We start from the raw sequence: 21,852 nt of genomic DNA, 5'->3' as shown, positions 1-21,852 counted from the left end.
CATTCAGTACTGCAAAGGATAGTTAGAAATAGTTCTAATTGAAATTCAAATTAAAACCATTTTACCCAATCTTATGCGCTATTTTTGTTTTATTCATTAGTGTTGAGTTGTTAGATTAGCAACATGCTAATACCAAACTCCATTAATGTCAACGGTGAGTTAAGTTGCATGAGTGAGGAGAGCAATTTGTATGACACACAAGTTGCTGTCGATAGAGCATTCCAAATACGAAAGTATTGTTGTTAGCTTAGCAGAATGTTAATGGTATCATTGTACCATTTTTCTGGATGCTCTACTTTGTTTTGCTTATTAGAATATCGGTGTTAGCTTAAGAGCATGCTAATCCCAAACTCTGAAGTACGTGATGTATGGTTTGTGCAAAAGGTTGCTGCCTATGAAGAGTGTTCTAAATAGGTCACTTTTCGGTGTAAAAGTTTATGTAAAAACATGCAAATGAACCTATAAAGCTGCTTAGTTTGCAAGTGAACTAAGTTATCACTACACTATTGATAATGGACAATGGATCGTCTTTGCCAAAAAAAACAAAAAAATCCTAATATGACCACTTGTATTGAGATTATCGTTGTTAGCTTAGCATAATGCTAATGTGTCCACATTTACCATTTCACCATTTTCTTGGATACTCTGCTTTGTTGTTTTTTTCTATTAGAATATTGCAGTTAGCTTAACAACATCCCAAACTTATCCCAAACTAGTATGTGAGTTAGCGTGTATGACGCACAAGTTGCTGCCTACGTTGAGCGTTCCAAATCAGTCACTTACGAGGATTGCTTTCACTTGGATGCTGCCAAGGCAATTAGACTGCTGTAGGCAGCTCACTAGTTTTTAGAACAGAGCCTCTCTTGCTATCTCTCTCTCTTATTTCTATTTGAATTGGCGGCCAGTATCACTACCATGTAAGATCTTCCCTATGAAGTTCTAAGTTGCAAGATGAAACTTTTTTTAAACAGAATTTTCCCTCAGTCAGTCACTTTTCTGCAGAACTTTTAACACCATATTAAGTGCCGCTTCGCTCCCTGTTATTACTGTCAGGCATTGCTAAAACCACCCATGGCCAAATGGGTCAAACTAAGAAGGACCCCCCCAGACCCACCACCCAACCAGTCTGCTATTAGAAGACGGGTGTCGTTGTGACGATGTCACAGACGCTTTAATAACAGACCTCCGACGGGCCCTTGCATTGTGATTGCCCTGTAGAATGCTGCAGAGTTTAGCAGTCCGTCTCAGTGCCTGTCAAAATGTCAAAGCTCTGACACGCCAAATCAGAGGGTGCTGACAGCTGTCTAATACAGGGTCCTACTATGCGACTGTGTGTGTGTGCGACTCGCACACTTATGTCACCACTCTCTGCAAATTTCCCAATGTACGTTAACCCTTACAAACCTGCTGTTTTTAACACCGACGCCCGGAAATTAAAGGCCACCTATTAACCAATCAGAAATTGTTGACACTAATGGATTTAATCTGCTTTCTCTCAAGTCTCTGAAGGCCTGTATTTATCAATTCTTAGCTAAATTTACATATATATTTTATCTTTTTGTCAGCTGGTCACATTTCTGCACAGTATGTGTCTAAAGACACAAAGGGAAAGTAATAACCCGGTTTAGATGAGAGTGAGTAAATTGTGTTGGATTGTTGTTGTGTGTTTTTTTCGGCCATCTCTTCGCCCTTCCCTCACACCGAGGAATTTGTGGCCTTTCTGAATGCCATGACTTAATGAAAACGGATATGACAGAGGGTGGTCATGCATGCGCCTGTGCACACACTCACACACACACAGTTGCGATCGGCCTTGCTCGTCTCAAAGGGTTGTTTTCAGTGCTGTGGTTTGCAAAAGTCTCCCTGGACGTTCATCTCGTTTGATATGTGTTTGTCTCTCTTTATCTCTGTGATCGCGTTGCTGTGTTTTTGTGTGTGTGTGTGTGTCTCCACAGATGCACGTTTGTATGCTCCTGTATATTTCATGGGGGTGTGTGTTAGGGTGATTTTTACCTAACCTTTCAACAATGTATCTGGTCTTGTGACCTAGGCATGTTTTTGTAAGATTAACCTAAGCGTTACCAATTTTAACTTGTACACTTTAGCCTCAATCTACTTCTTTCACATTAGTCAAAGGCTGTAGAGTGTGAGTGTGTGTGTGTGTGTGTAGGAGAGAAAGACAGAGCGAGTGAGTAATGAGATTTTTTCGGTCTCTTGAGATGTTCAGTCGGAGATGGCACCACTCGATTGACAGCTTGAGTTAAATCTCATCCCCCCTTACAAGTTTTATTTTTACCTCCCCTCCATCTGAGAGCAGAAATAAGAAAATCAGCTCTCCGAATGGAAGGAACACTGTAGAATGCTCCGGGTGGATGTGAGGCGCTCCACCTCCAAGAAACTCAAATGCTCTCTCTCGCACACACACTCGTTCTAGAGGGTCTGTGATCTTTCATCTTTTTTTTTGTCAGTCTGTGGTTCGCAGTTCAGAGAGAGCACAATAAAAGCGGCAGAGTGATTTATCAGAGTGAATCAGCACCTGTACGGTAGAGACAAGAGACAGAGATGTAGAATAATTGCCTTGAAGCACTCGTCTCAATCTTTCGTCCTCTTGTGGCTCCATATGGCTGCCCTGTGTTAGCTGCTGTTGCCTGAGGAACAGCTTTGATATTAATACATGTAATGGTGTCTCTGAATGTTCTTACTGAACACCATTTGCAAAGTCTTCCTTCTGTAACTTGTGCGCTTGCGTCAGAGAAAATGATGTTGCTTCATGCCGCCGTGATGATTTATATTTAGGACTGATCCTCACACAAAGCAATTAAACACTTTAGAAGACCTTGAATATATTGAGTGGTTCGTGTTAACTGCTGTTATGGTACATCTTTGGGTGAATCTCATGCCCAAGTCATACCCATCCAAAAAAAAAAGAGACTAAAGGCCTGTTCACACCGGGACGAATTTCGCGCGCGATATTCGCCGACGTTTAACGCCTCGTGACTAAACAAAGGCCGCCAATGTGAGTGTGCACACCGACGCAAAAAACGCCACGTGTAAAAGCGTCATTTTTTAAAAAACGCCTCAGGTTCGTTTTTTTGGTTTGACGCGCCGCGTCAAAAACTATCCGACCAATGAGATTGGCGCTTTTGCTCACGTGTCTGGAGCTTCTGAATTTACAGTAAAACACAACTTGGGGGCGCTCAAACACAAAACAGTCTTGCCGAGCACACATACGTAACGGCGAAGAAGATATACGCCATGTAGCGTCTAAACACTGCCGGGAAGAAATAAGACAAGGAAGATGCAAGGCAAGATGAATGTAGAGCTGCTGCTCTCGTTGGTGTCGGAACATAAAGAACTATATGACAAACGCGACAGCGACTACAAAAATCTTGATAAAAGAGAACTGTTATGGAATGGTATTAAGCGCCATCTAATGTCAGGGAATGAATTTGCACGTTCACTCGGCTCATCGTCAGCGAAAATCGCTTGGGTGTGAACACAAAAAACGCGTTGAAAAACGCTGGCGAATAACGTGCGCCGATATTCGTCCCGGTGTGTACGGGCCTTAAGAAGAAAAAATAAAGAACTTGTGTTTTGTTTAAATGCAAGCAAGACTGTTTTAAATTGTCACAAATTAAGCTAAATAATCTTCTGCCTTAAATTGATGCTTTTTGTATTACAAATTACACTAAATTCTTGCATTATAGTTACTGGAATCTAATTAGACTCACCATTGGAAATTAAATTGATATATTATTTCTTGTAAAATATCTGCCTTAATTTTGCTGATTTAAATAAAAACAGCACTGTAAAAATAAATTAACATAACTAAAACATACAACATTATTGTAATGAGAATTTGGGTTAGAATGTGCTTAATTTTCATAAGAATAATACATTTTAGCATTTCTATATACTTTGTGCATAATAAACTTTTTTTGTTTGATTTTGGAGTAAAATGTACCATCCAACTATTTTGGACCTTTTTTATAACCTGAGATTATTATATTCAGCATTTTGCTCAACTTTTGTGGAAAAAACCCAGATGATTTCGAATAACATGAGAGTGAGTAGATCATGAGTAAATTAAATCTTTTGGTTGAATAACCACGTCAGGAACTAACGCAACACTTGCTATGCATTATATTCTGACCCTGAGGGCTTTGGTTAAACGGGCATCACCGGTCAGGGCCAAGATGTTTACGTTTGTTTGCTTTCGAGAGAGACCGAACGTGTGAGAGATTAGCGGAAATGCGGCAGGTCTGCAGGGTACAGCGAGGGCTGTGGGGTGGGAGATCTCGCTCTCTGCCTCGCTCTCTCAAACAGATGATGAAATAGTTTTATAAAGCAGGAAATCGCTTTCCTGGGAAATAAAATCAGCAGCACAGCACAGGACTCTCATTTCACCAAGAACTCCCGTCGCTCCAGCGGTTGTGTGTGTGCCATTATCGGTTTATGCAGTATCTCTGCACAAGACCATTGCTCTTCTAGATACTTAGCTTCCCCTCTTTTTTTTGTACCCCTTTTTCTCTTCCTCTCTCTTTCAATCTGTCCTCACAGGGCTGCTCCTCCCCCATGGTGGTGAAGTTTGCCGACACGCAGAAGGATAAGGAACAGCGGCGGCTGCAGCAGCAGTTGGCGCAGCAGATGCAGCAGTTGAACAGCGCGTCTGCCTGGGGCAGCCTGACCGGCCTGACCGGCCTCACCCCACAGTATCTGGCAGTAAGAGGACACACCACGCCCACCAGCAGCACAGCCAGCGCAGCCGCCGCAGTCAGTCACTGTCTCCGCCCACCTGCCCCGCCCCCCACCTCTCTCGCTCTCTCCGAGCTAGTCTTCACCCCTTTCCAAATCTCTCATCTGTAGAACTTCGATCGTGCCTCGATCGAAACCGGTCCCCATTCTCAAAACTGTGAAGGGTGGTGCTGCCATTTAGAAGCCGTTAGGGCAGTGGTTCTTAACCAAGGGGACTAAATTTCCAAGGGGTCCTCTTGATTTAAAATAATAATAATTAAAAAAACGCTATTAAAATAAGCTAAAACGCCTGGAAATCAAGATATTATGGAAGCTTGTTTCCGCCACAGAATAAAAAATGAAAAAAGGTAATTGCGACATTTTATTTCACAATTCGGATTATAAAGAATACAAAGAATTGCATGATATAAAGTCGCAATTGTGTGTTATAAAGTCAGAATTTTGAGATATAAACTCACAATTGCATGTTATAAAGTCAGAATTGCGTGTTATAAATGAGTTTGTAATACGCAATTGCGACTTTATATCACGCAATTCTGACTTTATTACACGCAATTGTGATAAATAAAGTCAGAATTGTGAGATGTAAACTCGCAATTGTGATATAAAAAGTCGCAATTTTAGAAAAAACCTGGATATATGACATAGTCTAATTTTAAAAGCGTGATTTCTAGACTCCATGGGTATTTTTATATTGGGGTAGAAATTTTGATTAAAAAAAAAAATATATATATAAAGTATATAAAGGAAACGAGGCCTTCGAATATTGCTGTGGACAATGTGGGCCCTTGGAATCCAAAAGGTTAAGAACCTCTGCATTAGTGGATACAACCACTCCAGCTTTCTTGGTACTTTCAAGAAAGCAGACAGAGTGGGAACCGTTTTTTAGCAGCCTTAGTTTCTGAAGTATTTTTCCCACTCATTTTATTCATTGGCATTTTTTTTTTTTTCTCCAAGATCAATCACCACAATTCAACATTTCATCCCATGGCATGATGCATTGTAAAGAACGTAGTTCTAATCAAATAGTAAAGATAAAAAAAAAATTAAAAAAAGTAAAACAATACATGTAATACAGGAGTATATATCATCTTAAAGGGTTTATGCAGTATTCTTAAATATCAGTTTCTCTATAGAGAAAATGAAAGCCCTGCTCTGGCTCTGTTGTGTAATTGGATTGAAATGAGAACAATGCATAAACTCCCTGTTAAACTCACACCCATCTTCATCCTCCTAAATATAAAGAGGATACAACATGGTGGTGACATTTACTTGCATTTTTGTCCATAAGGACAGTGGGTGAGGATTAAAGGACTATGCAAGAGCATTGGGACAGGGCCATCTCTCCCACCCTTCTGCTTTTCCTTTTTCTGCCTTTTCCACTTCCCTGTCATTTTGAGGTTACGTTCAGCTTTTAAGCAGTCTGAGGGGTCTAGTTCAATGTCATCCAAATCCTCTAGAGTCATTTAGAGTCTGCTTTCCTCTCCCCTTTCATGTGCAGAAACTGCCCAGGACAGCAACACACTGCCAGCAGAACTGACGGGCGACTCTTAGCATGACAGTATTCACTGGCACCGATGTATGAGTCTAATGCCTTGAAGTGCTCCTCAAGTATTTTGTGATTTAGTTACTTTAAGTATTTGACGTGGTTTTCACTCAGCACTATATTTCGTGAGTTGAGTTGCTCACAAATGATGGTTTCGAGAGATTTTCCACAGTTAGCATTTCTGTGAAATTATTTAGCATGATAACCATTCTCAACACAGTGTCCAGTCTCATTGTGTTAAAGTGATAAAATGATAATATCTATCTTAAACTGAGATTTAGTACTAATTGGCCGCATAGCAATAACGTGCCACGCTGCAAACCATTTTATTGGTCACTTTTTGTCATGTTGCGCTTGAAAGTGCAATTATATTAGACATCACACATATTGTATATTAGAAAAATCCAATATATTTTGATTGGCTGTGATTTTGTTGCATTAAATATGTTGATAAATACAAAATTAGAGCGGGCCCAGTCCTAATACTTGAGGAACACCAGTGGCTAAGACCATGCCCTTACAGATAGAGGCTTATGTGTTGCTTTGCTGTTGACAGACTGCTCTATAGTGTCACTCCAGACAACATGGAACATGGGAACAAACCACAATGTTTCATCTATATTTAGCTAACACTAGCTCCTTCAAACATTATCCTTATATATCCATCACCATAAGCCAATGCATAATAGTGATTACACATTAACGGTCTGTTTTTTTTTCTCTCTTCCTCCCAGTTGCTCCAACAAGCGACCTCCTCCAGTAACCTAGGAGCGTTCAGTGGTATTCAACAAATGGCAGGTGAGATACTGATCTCAGATCTGTTACTACCCTACCCCCATTGTAACTCCTCAACTAAACTCCCATCCCCCCTACTAAACCATTCAACCCAGCTCAGGATTGCATAACAAAAACCCAGTTTGACACCTCAACCCCTGAGCAGATCCAGGATCGGCAGAGGTTCGGCTGAGAACATTGTCATCCTGCCTCAGAGTTTAGTTTCATCATGCTGCAAAATTCCTGGCTTTCTACAATGTGTAGCACACCTAGATACTTTGTAATGTTTGTAAGTGTATGTGTGTGTCAGATTTGATTGAGCCATTCTTTCCACGCCTGTTGCAATGTACATCAAACCCTTTTTTATTTTGTTTCTTGGAAGAAGAGTCTCATCATCCAATCACTTTTCCTTGCCTGGGGTCTGTGAGGCTTATAAGAGACCAGATCATGATGATACGCCCCATCAACCCTCAGATGCCTTCAGCTTTTTACATTTTCACTTAAGCAATCCTCAAAGAAGAGGAAAAATGAAAATAACCTTATCCAAAGAGGCCACTTATCACAGTTTTTCTCATGCCACAAATACTGTACCTTGCAGTATTTTTCAGCAACAATATGGATCCCTCATCGAAGCAACATGACATGTTATTCTTTCTTTATGCTGATTTAGTTTAGCACTCTGGAATATGGTTAGTCTGCCAATGAGCTCCTGCTTGCTCTCGCTGTTAGACAGGTGTATGTTATTCTCTCTTTGACAGTTATGTTGCCTCCGACATCACGCTAGACACAACAAAACTCTGAGCGAAAGTTTCTCTTTGCTCGGTTTCCTTCTTTTTTCCCCCCGTTTTCAATGTTTTTCGTTGTCTTTTGCATTACATTCCCAGTGTGCGTCTCTGTTCTTGTCAGGTCTTAATTGTGGTCTGTTTATCAAGCTGCCAGGCCTTCAAGGAAAGTGAAATATTTATAGCACACGGTATTGCCTAATTGCAGCTGCTAAGGATGAAAGAAAAAGAACGTATTAGCATCTAGAATGGCTTACAGTGTGTGTAGGATGAGTGCCTTTATCTCCTAAAGCCTTCCCCCCTGACAACAGTTTTGCACACCAGAGAGTGGCTTCCTCATTAATGTAGGCTCTTGTGGAGAGGTTGAGCAGTACTGTGGTGTTTTTGTTTACCATTATGAAGAGAGTCATGGAAGCTCTCGTTTAAGTTCAGTGGTACATCTGTGACAGCCTCTCAGCGAGAATGAGGTTCACATTGAGCCAAACCAGCGGCAGCTGCCACCACACAATTAAAGAGCGAAAAATTCCCACATTACCATAACAATAGCATTTTCTGGAACTCATTTTTAAGGCAATATAATTACCAAAAAACAGCTTAGTTTAGACTTTTAATAAAACTGGTTTATTTGCGGAAAATAATGGGAGTTGGTCACGCATGATGGACGAAGTAGTTTGTTATTATACTTGCAGATTATATACAGAAATGTGTCAGCGCTGGATTAAGGGAACCATTCAACTAAAAAAGGAAAATTCTCTCATTTGCTCACTGTCGTGTCGTTTCAAACATGTATGACTTATTTTCTTTTGTGGAAACGAAAGGAAGACATTTTTCATATCCAAGCTGCTCTTTTGCGCACAACGGAAATAGTACAGAACGTTGTTATGTGCATACATTGTACATTTATTTACATCAACCAATGACGTTTGACTTCGTTGATGCCAAACTTGGTACGACATCTTTGATGTTAAATATTTGAATTTACTTCAGCACAAATGAACCAAACTCAACCAATAACTGAAACAAGTACCGAAATACTGAAACACATCTGAACCAGCTAATCAAGGTCTTCAGGATTACTAGAAACCTCCAGGCATGTTAAGCTGTGAAGCTAACGCAAGAGACGCACGCAGGTTTGAATTCGATCTGCTTCATCCCCCATTTCTCCCTCTCCCTTTATACTTTTTTTGTTCTTTTCTATTGTCTCTTTCAAAGTGGCACACCGGCCAAAAATTAAAATGCAAAAAGTTCAAAGTAGACCATTGCATAATCCCAAGCCAGAAACCTGTTCAAGATGAGCAGATAAACATATCAAGTCTGTTTGAGACACTACTTGAAGTGTGAATCGATAGGAGCTCTCAAACTCAACAGGATTTGAAGGCTTTTCTCGGCTGAATTGTGAAATCTTCGGACCCCTCCATCTGTCGCCTGGCAACCGGCTATGATTGGCAGACGATATATACAGCTGACATCTGCTGTGTCTGTGCTGTGGGTGGAGTTACGAGCCATAAGGAGCTCCATTACACATGATGAACATTCAGCGAGAGCCAGCATCACCTCTTTCCTGACACCTCTCTCTCCACTCAGTCCGCGAAGAGTGTGAACATACTGCACGGATGGATCTCTCTTTTTCCTCTATCTCTCTCTCACACTAGCAGAAGTGCCCTTCTCAACCACAGAATTCACATTGTGCCAAATACCCAATGGCCATTTTTTACACTTGTGTGCCAAAAACTCAAAATAGGTTCTTTTCCGCTTTATTCAGAAGCACAAAGGCGGTCACAAAGCCCTCAATTTCAGAGTCCATTTCCGTCGTAACCTCTCTTTTTGACCTCCCAGCACTGCACTCTCCCGGCTTTTCTAGCTTCTTTTATACTATATACTATTCAAGCTTGAAGTCATGATACATGAAATCAGAAATGGCCTATTTAATTGATCTTTAACATTCCTGGTCTTATTGTGAAGAATTATTCAAAAGAATCAAAACTGTTTTGCCTTCATAATCTTTCATTAAAATGTATTAACTAAAATGACTTTTGTTTCGGGGTGACATCACAAATTCCTTTTGATTTTCAACCCCTTCCTTCAAACCACCTGTATTGAGGCCACTTTTAACAGGTCCTGCCCAACTTTCTCTCTTAATTTGTTCTTGTTAAATATTCAATTTCTTCTAGAAATGCCACGCTATGGAAGTAAACTGGGTTTTGAGAGCCTGTTTAGGACCTGCAACACGTTACGGATTTATCTCTGCCCTTATATCTTGACCTGGGCTTTGTTTTGCAATTAGAGGTAGATTTCCTGCCTCTAATCACCTTCTGTGATGTGCTAATTAGACTCTTAATGCACTCCTCTTGCTTGCTCAGTGGATTGGGAGGGCAGACAGCCGTGGCGTCCCCAGAGCACTGTCTGACCAATCCAAATTACATGCTACTGCTGTCTAAAGGGATAAGGCTTGGAAAAAATATATATATTATATATATATATATTTTCACAATGACTTTGGATTCTATCTTTGAGTCCTTGCTTTCCATCTCCATTGACAAACATTAATGTTTACTTGGCGTCTTGCAAGACTGTAGGGTGTCCCATTTTTCTCAGTTCTAATTTTCAGTGGGGTGCTCACAATCTCCCTGCATTTCGTCATGCCAAAACTTGAGACGACAACCAGACAATATTTGGGACGTTAGTCGCAATATTGTGGACTTGTAGGAGAGCGACATTTTGGGCAGGGGCTATAATTCTCTTGTGCACTTCCTTAACAAACCAAATTCTGTAATTCTGAAGTCTTTTGTGTTTCTTGTGCGTTTTCTGTTTGTGTGTGTGTGTGTGTGTGTGTGTGTGTGTGTGTGTGTGTGTGTGTGTGTGCTTCCTCATAGTATAGAGTATATACATTTCGCGTGTATATACGACACATGCCGTACATTTTTCTGTTGTACCACTTCCAATCTCTGTCCAACTTGGCTGCAAGCCACTTCCCGCAGTGTGTTGGCGCCATGGCCACTGCATGTAGCCGTGCCCCAAACACGTTAATCTAGAGTCACCTTTAGAGTTTCTTTTTAGGTAGATGCACCAGAGCCCACGCGTAGAATCAGATCTTCTGTACCAAATGCCTCTACACACAGCTCCACTAACTCTTGTACACAAGGACATGCACTCGTAGAGCATTCAGTAGAACATGTGTGGTTCCTTTAGTTTGGCATGCACAGAACACATGCACGCAGACATTGACACTTTCTCTTTCTTCAGGTATGAATGCTCTGCAGTTGCAGAATCTGGCCACTCTAGCAGCAGCAGCGGCTGCAGCGCAGAGTTCGGCCAGCCCGTCCACTGCTAACGCCCTGACCTCCAGCACAGGGTCCCTGGGAGCCCTGGCCAGCCCAGGTAACCAGAGGCTGTCCCAACATCATCATCTTCGATAGCAGTATCATTTCCACCATAGAGTCGTTGTCCCTTCATTTGTCGTAGTTGAGTTCGTCATTCTCTTTGGTGTCTGAACGTCCTCCATCGTAATTCTTTTAACTTAAGTTTTCATTGTGTGTGTGTGTGTGTGTGTGTGTGTGTTTGTGTGCGTAGTCCTTGGCACCATCCATCATGGTTCATGGTCATCATCATCATCATCATTGTGTTTGAGAGAGTGTGTCGATATGTGTGGCGTTAAGCTGTTGTGCTCCGTGGCTTTAACCGTGCTCCACTCATTTTTGGAAAAAGTTGACATGTGAAAGCAGGCGACACATTAGTGTGACACATGGTTCTACGGTTAGATTAGCTTCTTTGTGTCTCGCTTTGAAGCTTGAAAATTTCATTCAAACTTGCATAAATGCAAAAGAAGCAGAGGGAAACCATTGTATATGCTTAAGAGTTCTTTTGTTTCGAGGGATGTTTTGTATTGTATTGCTCTTTTCTGAAAACATTATTGTCGTCATCATCTTCATGATTGCAATAATCCTCATTGTTGATGACTCTTATCTTGTCTTTTTTTGTTTGAAATTTTAACCGATTTCCTTTAGGAATCAATAAAGCATCATGCTTGTATCCATCTGGTCATTTATCCATCTTATCCACTTTATTAAAACTGCAGGATATAGAAAAATAAAATAAAAAATATTTTAATATTCAAAATAAAAAAAAATGTTACTAAATATTTATATATTAAAAGTATATAAATACTTTTAAAATGCATTAAAATAATTATTAAAATTGCAGGATATAGAAAAATAAAATAAAAAATATTTTAATATAAAAAAATGTTTACTAAATATTTATATATTAAAAGTATATTAATATAAAAAAAAATGCATTAAAATAATTGTTAAATAATCAATGGAGGTTTTCAACACTTTCCACACTTATTTTCATTTGCATGCATCAATATGTAAAAATACACAATAATAAACAGCAATATTTTCTTACTGTATATGTACAAATAAAGTTACTAAAACATTTTAATACATGAAAAGTGAATTGTGAGTTTTGATTTGATTCATTGTAACAGACTGTTTCAACTGATTCACAAAATCGAATCAAACTTATCAATGCAAACAACATGTATTCTACTGAAATTTAAATTGGGCTCTATAAAAAAATCTCACAAGATAAGGACGGATTGCGAAATTAGGGTACGTTTACACGACAACGATATTCTTAAAACGAAGAAGTTTTTCATTTGAGTTTCCCGCGTTCAGACGACACCATTGTCAAAACAATCCCCATTCACACGGATCCGCTAAAACGACTAAACGCTGAATTCTGCTGCCAGGCCAGTAGATGGCGATGAACCACTATAGACTGAACACGTAATATGCATGAGCACAGTCATCGTCTTCAGAGATTACTTTTTTTGTTGTTTACACAGAGACCGTTTTCAAAAACTTGCACTTTGAAAACCGTTTTCAAAACTTAGCGTTTTCAGCCTCCCAAAACGCTGTTGTCGTGTCAGCCAAAACACATAAAAAGTTTTACGTTTTTAGTTGAAAACGGTTTCGTGTAAACAGCCCCTTAGTCTGATGATACCCTTTTTAGGAAACCTAATGTGCATATAAATTGCGCAATACAATTATTGCAATATTCACAAAGTTGCATAATTTTATATTGCCGTTAAAGTTGCTGTTAATACAGTATATCATGAATGTTCAATATATCGCACAGCGCTGCCATCTATCAATGAATCAATCAATCACCCATCCATGCATCCTTCCCTCTGTGTACCTCCACCAAAGCTTTTATGTATGTATCTTTAACCATTTCAGTATCATATGCGACTGTATGTGTGCAATCAAACATCTCTCTTTTTCTCTCTTCCATTTCTCCACCTGTCTCTCCTTCCCGCTCTGTCTGTCTTTCCCCACAGCAGGTTCCACGGCTAACTCCGTGGGTGCAATGGGTTCCCTGGGTTCTCTGGGAACACTGCAGGGTCTGGCTGGGGCCACCGTGGGCCTCAATAACATAAATGCACTAGCAGGTAGCGTCAACAGTGAGTACTACCGTCCATCGGCCTCTCCATCTCAATCCATACAACATCATCTCATACCAGCCGCCCACTGCGCATAGAGATGCCCACAGTCTCCCAAACACACACATAGAGGATGTTTCTTAATGATTTACTCTGAACGTATGCCAACTAAAGCAAGGGCATCTCTCTGGGCTTCAGTGAGAGTTTGTTGGGTGAATTTTTCACATGAAGTACTGCTGAAATATTGAAACTGTGTGTGTGTGATTTGTAAAATGCCTCATTGTTAAATCAAATCAGATCTGATCAAATTCATTCGCTAAGTCAAAACAAATGTAACCCATCCCTTGTAGTTGTGAGTGTGTTTGCACCAATCGGCCACATCCTCCACACATTCACACATGCTAACACACCGCTAAATCATTGCTCTGGGTGTTTCTATAGACGTGCAATTGTTTTGTCGCTATTGTGTGTGTATGTTGTGTATATGTGTCTGTTTTATGTTAGGTAGGCTAGTCTTATCCATCAAGAGCTAGAAGGTGCTGTCCGACATGTGTACTCAAGGGATAGTTCACCCAAAAATGAAAACAAGTCAGTCTTCTGTGGAACACAAAAGCAAATAAAATGCCATATAGTCAAAGTTAATGGGGTCCAATGTTGCTTTGGTCCCTAATGACGTTCATTGTATGGTGAAAAATTGACGAAGAATATAATTTTGTGTTTTACAAAAGAAAGAAGGTCATATGGGTTTGGAACGGTATTAGGGTGAGTAAATGGACGTTTGCAAGAGTTAGTTCACCCAAAAATGAAAATTGTGTCACCAATTAATCACCCACATGTTGTTGCAAACCCATAAGACTTTTGTCCATCTTCGAAACACAAAATATATTTTTAATGAAACCTGATAGATTTCTGTCCCTCCATTGAAAGTCCATTCCACCAAAGCTTGTTCAGAAATACATCGTAAAAGTAATCCATAAGAATCGAGCAGTAAGTCAGATTAAACAGTTTATATTCATTGACGTGCAAGAACAAATGTCATTAGTTCTCAATTTTCGTTTACAATCTGTTTATTAAAAGCTCCAAAGTTTTGGTGGAATGGACTTTCAATGGGAAAGACAGGTTTCATTAAAAAACATATTTTGTTTTTCAAAACTATTATAGGTTAGAAACGGCACCTTAAGGTTAATAGTTGGCTTCTGTTGGGTGTTGTGATATATACAGTGGCTGGTAAGCAGATGTTTGGCATTATAGCTGTTACCACATTGTGTATTATAGCACGACTGGTATATTGACAAATCAGCATTCAAGACCAGAACTATTCATTTTATACTAGAATGTACCTAATGGGCGTTGCGGAATGTAATTAGTATGAATAGGCGAGCTAAAGATCACTGTGGCCTGTGCATGTGTATATGTCAGTGTGTCGGCACGCGGGCAAAATCTCTATCTCCACCAGTGACCTTTTAGCCAGGTCTCTAGTTTTATAAATCAAGTTTTCTTCAACAGAGCGGCTACAATTTAAATTCATTCAAATGACTCTCTCTTGCACATACACACACTCCCAGTGCTCATTTAAGAGGCTGTATAGTGTAATTGAATATAAAAGGTCAGTATTGTAATTATTGCTGGATAAATGAGGGAGCTGGCCGTCCAAGCACTTCGCTCATCATTTATTGTTTCCAGGCCGTCAAGCCAAAAGGCCAGTTAGTAAATACTCATGAATCAGTCTTTATAAGCATGATTTGCTTTGTTGTTTCACATTATGAATATTGGTTGCCACAAGGGACTTTACTAATCTTTTTTTTTTCTTTTTCTTTTTCTGTCATAGCTACAAAAATAATGTATCTGATTCATCATATAGACTATCATTAGCACAAGGAGAGATTTGAACAAAATGGAATATCCAATTAATCTGTTAATTTAAGAAATAACTGACAGATTATTTGATTATCAAACTGATAGACTAATAACTTTCATGCCACAGGAATTTGAACTCTATCGCTCTATCGAACTCTAGGTTTGTTACTATCATAAGTTAAGGATCAGGGATGGTATGAGAAAGGATGTTGTTTGATCCCTGCTGGAAGCGAGACATGACGTGCTTTTGATCCATAAGCATCGTGCTTTTGACCACCAAAACACCAAACCCCAGGTTGCTCAAGGTGGATTGTACTTGCAATATGATTATGGTGCAATCTATCTATCTATCTATCTATCTATCTATCTATCTATCTATCTATCTATCTATCTATCTATCTATCTATCTATCTATCTATCTATCTATCTCTATCTATATATATATATATATATATATATATATATATATATAGAGAGAGAGAGAGAGAGAGAGAGAGAGAGAGAGATAAAGAGAAAGAGGTATAGATATAGAGATAGAGATATATAGATATAGATATATAAAGATATAGATATTTCACATTATTACTGTTTATATTTTTATCAAATAAATCCAGCCTTGGTGAGCATAAGAGACTTCTTTCAAAAACATAAAAAAGTCAGTAATGACCCCAAACATTTAAACGGTGATGTGTGTGTGTATATATTAAGTTCATCTGCCCATATGTTTACAGAAGTTACTCCCTGAAGCACATGTGCATCTGTTTCAGCAGTCAGGGTTTCTGCTTTTAATGGATCCAAGGTTGTGTTTGTATTTTATTAAAAGAGTTTAATGTTTTCCCCACAACCCCTTTTTAATACAGCCAAGATTGCTGACACGAATAATGAGATAATTAGATGTAGAGTTCCACTGTGTGAGGTTAAAAAGGTGATTGGTCAGATGTTTCTGTGTGTCTGAGGGTCGCCGTGGTGATCGTTTCGTGCTGCTATTGTGACATTAGTGTGCATGTGTAGGCCGCGCTCCTCATTTGCATACACCGGTCAGTTTATTATGTACTGTATCTACTGTATATGTGTGTTTGTGTGTGTGAGTGGGTGCCGTTCATGACGTAATGTCCTGTCGAGTGTCCTTCGTGATTCTGTTGTTTCGACAAGCAGCGTTTGCTGTACTTTCTGTCCAGTGTCGTCATTTTTTTTTTCGTGTTCTGTGTGTTTTTGTGTGTGTCGTGTTGTGTTTTGTTGTAGAAACACACCCTGAGTCCAAATTCTAACGAGTAAGAGCACTTCTTTTTTCTTTATTGTTGGGTTTTATGTAAAGTTGCTCACATGCTCTCAGGTATGGCAGCTCTGAACGGCGGGCTGGGCAGCACGGGTCTGAGTAACGGGTCGGCCGGGCCCATGGACGCTCTCACACAGGCCTACTCAGGGATCCAACAGTACGCGGCTGCCGCCCTGCCCACCCTCTACAGCCAGTCCCTACTGCAGCAACAGAGCGCTGCGGGCAGCCAGAAAGAGGGTATGGACATAGCGTACAGTTAGAACTAGTTCAACTTCAGTTCATATGGAGCTACATCAATGACAAAAGTAAAAAATAAAAATAATAATAAAAAATAGAAATTGAGTCTACAATTGAACATGGTTGTTTATTAACGTAGTAAATATTTCAATTGAAAACATTTCACACGTAATTTCGTAATTAAAACATTTGTAAATGTTCAGTTTCTAAATGTTTCGGTTCCATTTTTTATATTTTTTATTTTTTTAATGAATATATATATATATATATATATTAAATTCTTCATTATTTGACCTGTATTTAACTTAATATTGTATTAATAATTAATTTAAAAAATATATTTATTATTTGACTGGTAGTATTTGTGTGTTGCTTTACAAATTCACCTTGACAAATTATTTTTTTTTTGTCTTTTGTCATTAATATATATCCATAAGCAAATAATTTGGGATGAATTTAAAGAATTTGAGATGGTACAAGCGTAGCGTTATATGTGTTATATAATATATTCACACGTAATTTCATAATTCAACATTTAGTAAATATACACTTTCAATGTTCAGTTTCATTTTTTTTTTTTTTTTTCATTTGATTAATTATACTTTATTATTTGACCTTTATTTACACATATACATATATACATATTTATATTTGACCGGAAGTTATTTGTGTTTTGCTTTACAAATTCGCCTTGACAAATTTTGTGCAACTTTTGTCATTAATATATATCCATAAGTGAATCAGTGTCAATCAAAAATATTATATATTATATAAGAGACCAATATTGCTTTTATTTATAACCAATACTGATTATTTGTTTGTTTATATGTCCTAAAACTGAAAGGTTTAAGTGTTGTTTATTAGGAATACATTTTTGTTTTTTAGTTCTGTGACTTTCTGATTAAAGGGGTGGTTGATTATGATTTCTCTTTTCTGCAAAGTTCCAACGCTCAAAGTTCAAAGCAACCCTAAAATTTACATAAACCGCACCCCCAGGAACTCGATTTATAGATTATCATGACAGAATATGCTAATCAATGACTATAAGATAGTTAACTCCACATCAGCTGCATAAATTTATCAACTAAGCATTCAGAAATGTCCTGTTGCTTTCTACATGTTGTCACTTCTTCTTGAGTCTCTCCATCATTGTCTGACTCCGGTTTGAACATAAAAGGCTAAACGTTTTTGAAATGTTCAGTGCATGTCTGTGTGAGGTAAAAGGACACAAACTCTTGAAGCTCCGCCCCCTGTGCGGGAGCAGCAGCTCATTTGCATTTAAAGGGACAGACACAAAAACAGTGCGTTTTTGCTAACCCTCAAAAAGTGACAAATTTAACATGCTATATAAAAATATCTGTGGGGTATTTTGAGCTAAAACTTCACATACACACTCTGGGGACATCAGATACTTATTTTACATCTTGTGAAAAAGGTATCATACCACCCCTTTACGAAAAAAAAAAAAAGCATAATAAAGAAACAAAAAGAAACAGTATTAGTTGATCTCTAATATAAAATGTTCTGTTTAAATTTATTATAGGTTTATTTTATAGTAAATTATATTATTTTAATATATAATAGTAAATACGATGGCAGTTTCGGAGTGTAAATAATATAATTTGTAATTGTTCAGTATAGATTGACATTCCTTAATGCAGCGTTATAGTTGTGGATTCTTCACTAAACGTGGACACGTGTATGTTTTGTGCTTGTGAAACAGGACCTGAAGGAGCCAACCTGTTCATCTACCACCTGCCACAGGAGTTTGGGGACCAGGACATCCTACAGATGTTCATGCCTTTCGGAAACGTGGTGTCTGCCAAAGTCTTTATCGACAAACAGACCAATCTGAGCAAGTGCTTTGGTATGAACTGACATGCAAACACAGGAGACAACACAGAATTTACCAGTGACAGTTATTCGATTAAGGCTTAGGTGTATTTTATTTGGCATTAAACTACTCATTGGACTAAACAATAAAAAGGACATTGATTATTTAAATAACTAACAATTATGGTAGTAATGGCATTATATTTATAAAACATTTTCGTGCCAAATGAAATGTTGACACTATTTATTTATTTGTTGCATATTTGCAGATAATATTAGTTTTTATGTAGTCTGTTTGCATTTTTTATTCAGGAGCCTTAAGCCCGGGACGCACCAAGCCCTCCGGCATTGTCGGATCGCACTGTTGGCATCGCGTTGAATCGGCGGCGTCTGTGTGAGAGAGAGAGAACTCTGATTGGCTATTAAGCTTAGCGAATCAGAATAAAAGCGAAAGTGATGAAAGCGAGCAAAAAAGTGATGACGGTACAGTAAGAAGGCTGTTATAATTTTACATCATCTTACCTGAGCATTCGAACGCGCGGATATTTACATAATAACGAGCCGACTGGAATGAAGAAAGTGATCAGCGTGATTGATATTCAAAATGATAAGCAAGCACTGCTTTGTTAACAGTTTACATATCTGCAGTCCAAGTTTCCGGTTTCCCTTTTTGAATGGCGAATATAGAATATTAATACCTGCTGATATAGACAGATATTGCCTTAGACGCAGACGCAGAACGCACAGCTAGTTGACAATCACCTTTAGTACTTTTGGTGTGTTCAAGCGCAGCTTTTTAGCCGAGACGCGAGGCGACAACACAGTCCACTTTCGCCGCCGCTAGTTCTTTGACATCGGCTTGGTGTGTCCTGGGCTTTATACTCCATTCTCAGTCTGAATAGTTATGGATTTTCCAATTTAGTTTCAAATCGTTTAGTTGCATTGGAGCAGGCGCCAAACATGACTTGCGATCGAAAAGACATTGTGCTGTTCATATATCTTTTTTTTCCCTCCTTTTCCTCTACCGCAGGTTTCGTCAGTTATGACAATCCTGTGTCAGCGCAGGCCGCCATTCAGGCAATGAACGGGTTTCAGATCGGCATGAAGCGTCTCAAAGTCCAGCTCAAGCGCTCGAAGAACGACAGCAAACCGTACTGATCTTAGCACTAGGGCCTCTCTCATGTTACACTGCTAGGGTAAGTCCCCACTGCTGCCACGGTTACTAAACTGGGACTCTGGGGGGAGGGGGTGCACGAGGGGGGGAGTTCCACCCTTTGACCACCAGGGGGAGCCACTCTCCCATAACCTTCTTTTCAGCTTTTTTTTTTTCATTTTAATTTTTATTAATAACAGTATTATTTTGTCTCTTTTTTTTTTCCACATGAACGCTTCCATTTCCGCCATTTTTTTGTATGACTTGCGATGGATGAACAGCTATTATTGGTATTTTTTATTTTTACTTTGGGTCATGTGTAAACTATTTGATTTTTTTTTAAAGTAAATATTTATACAGTGGCTATTTCATTCTATGATGATAACAACAGCAGAAAGGAACGATGTATAAAGTATTATTTGTTTCTCTTTGTGAACCTGAGGCTTGTAAAGACAAGTAGAGAAGGTTCCGATATGATTAAAAGCACCAATATGCACATTAACCTTTGCCCTTTGGCCTCTGGTGTCGGTTCAGGGCTTTGCTGCTCCTTCGAACCCTTGGCCCACTGGCACTAGAGAGGAAAGGGTTAAACCCGCTGTGGCCTCTCTGTAGTCAACGGCAACAACTGCCTAAACAGCTTCCTCAACAAATACTTGCCGTCAAATGTTCAGTGATTTTTTTTTAAAATTATTATTCATTTTTTTGTCAGTTTTTATTTTTTTTATTTTTTATTTGTCTTTTTTTTTTTTTTTTTGGAAGAAAAAAAATTAGTCCGACTTTTATGCGTCAGATGATTGTGGTCTTTGTCCAACTGAATTTGTGTAGAGCATTAAAAAAGATTTTGATCTGTCGATGGTTAAAAAGAATAAAGCATTCTAGGTTCTATGTGGAGGGGTGGGGAACTGAAAACTTGACGTTTATCGAAAGAAAAAAAAACCTTAAATTGCAGAAAGCCACAGGCCTGTAAATTTTATTTGTAAAAAAATGCAGTTCTATTTTTATACAAAATTTCTACTGCCTCTGAAGTAAAGGACTTTATTTATTATCTTTTAAGTTATTGGGTTTGGAAAGTCGTGCTCTCTCTATCCTGAGCCTCGTCCGCTAGTCTTCTTAAACCACACAATCCACACGCGTGAGGAGATCACGTACAAAACCCCTCGTTTTCTTTCTTTCTTCCTTTCTTTCTTTCTCTCACCATTTCCCACAATCCCATCTGTCACGTCCCCATCATATCTCTGTCTCGACTCTCTCTTCCTCTTCTCTCTTTGGTCATAAGTAGTGGCACTTCATAAGTGAAATCTCTCTTTTTCGTTTCGTTTCATTTCGTTTCGTACTGTTTGGTTTTTGTTCGTACGCTCCAAAAAAAAAAAAAAAAAAAAAAAACTGAATAGTTTCTCCCAAACGGCGATCCATCTGCGGTCTCGGATCGGACCAGGATGGATACTTTTGGGTGTGTGTCCGTATGGTGGAGATCGAGTGTGTGTTTGTACTCTGTGTGTGTGTGTGTGTGTGTGTGTGTGTGTGTGTGTGTGTGTGTGTGTGTGTGTTTGAGTGAGTACCTCATTTACATGTACGTGTTGGCAATCTATTCCAATTTTGTGTATTGTACGATTAAAAAAAGAAAACAGTTAAAAATGCTAATGTGATGTTGGTGAAACGCTGGTTGATAGCGCTGCTGCTGCTGTTTGTTTGTTTGTTTGTTTGTTTGTTGTTCTCATGGTTTAATGATGTTAGTTGTGTGCCGGAGCTGTGTGTGTAACTCTCCTCTCCCGTTTTCTTCCCTAGAACTCATCTCCATGACTCTATGCTCATCGTTTGCCTAGCATGTCTACGTGGCGTACAAAAAAAAAAAAAAACGTCTCATCGTCCCGTCATTGTTTCTGATGTCTTTCTGAGTTCTCCTGCTCATAATCTGGTCTCCTTTTACTGATCTTTGTACTTTGATCTTAGCCTGATCTTTTTGGAAAAAAATTCGCATGTGACCTCATTTTGAGCTTTTTTGCCTGTTTTTGTTTTTATTTAGTTTTGTTTTGTTTTTGTTTCAATTTAACTGGTGAGGGAGGGAGGGAGGGAAGGAAGGAAGGAAGGGAGGAAAGACAAAAAAAAAAAAAAAAAAATAATAATAATGTGAAAACGCTGCATTCACACTCTAGAGACAGAGTATATTTACTAACATAACCAGAGCATCATTTT

At 38.9% G+C, this 21,852-nt stretch overlaps 1 protein-coding gene across 50 annotated transcripts in view; it reads left to right on the top strand.

The window, feature by feature from the left end:
- The window catches only part of celf2 (cugbp, Elav-like family member 2), a 143,646-nt gene extending 121,794 nt beyond the window's left edge, over positions 1-21,852 (top strand). For 3 of the 50 annotated variants that reach the window (XM_081363743.1, XM_081363738.1, XM_081363739.1), the window contains 8 exons: positions 4,561-4,722; positions 7,036-7,099; positions 11,101-11,235; positions 13,202-13,324; positions 16,494-16,673; positions 18,397-18,540; positions 19,537-19,702; positions 21,445-21,582. In XM_081363743.1, coding sequence (XP_081219869.1) covers positions 4,561-4,722; positions 7,036-7,099; positions 11,101-11,235; positions 13,202-13,324; positions 16,494-16,673; positions 18,397-18,540; positions 19,537-19,664 — 936 coding nt within the window. In that variant the 3' untranslated portion in view covers positions 19,665-19,702; positions 21,445-21,582. Of the gene's footprint in view, positions 1-4,560; positions 4,774-7,035; positions 7,100-11,100; positions 11,236-13,201; positions 13,325-16,475; positions 16,674-18,396; positions 18,541-19,536; positions 21,019-21,444 lie in introns of those variants that run through there. The other 47 variants (XM_081363774.1, XM_081363761.1, XM_081363752.1 and 44 more) reach the window with 30 other exon arrangements.

The sequence above is a fragment of the Scardinius erythrophthalmus genome, assembly GCF_964197995.2.
Source record: "Scardinius erythrophthalmus genome assembly, chromosome: 4".
In the NCBI taxonomy this organism is placed as follows: domain Eukaryota; kingdom Metazoa; phylum Chordata; class Actinopteri; order Cypriniformes; family Leuciscidae; genus Scardinius; species Scardinius erythrophthalmus.
This window is presented reverse-complemented; position numbering and strand designations above follow the sequence as displayed.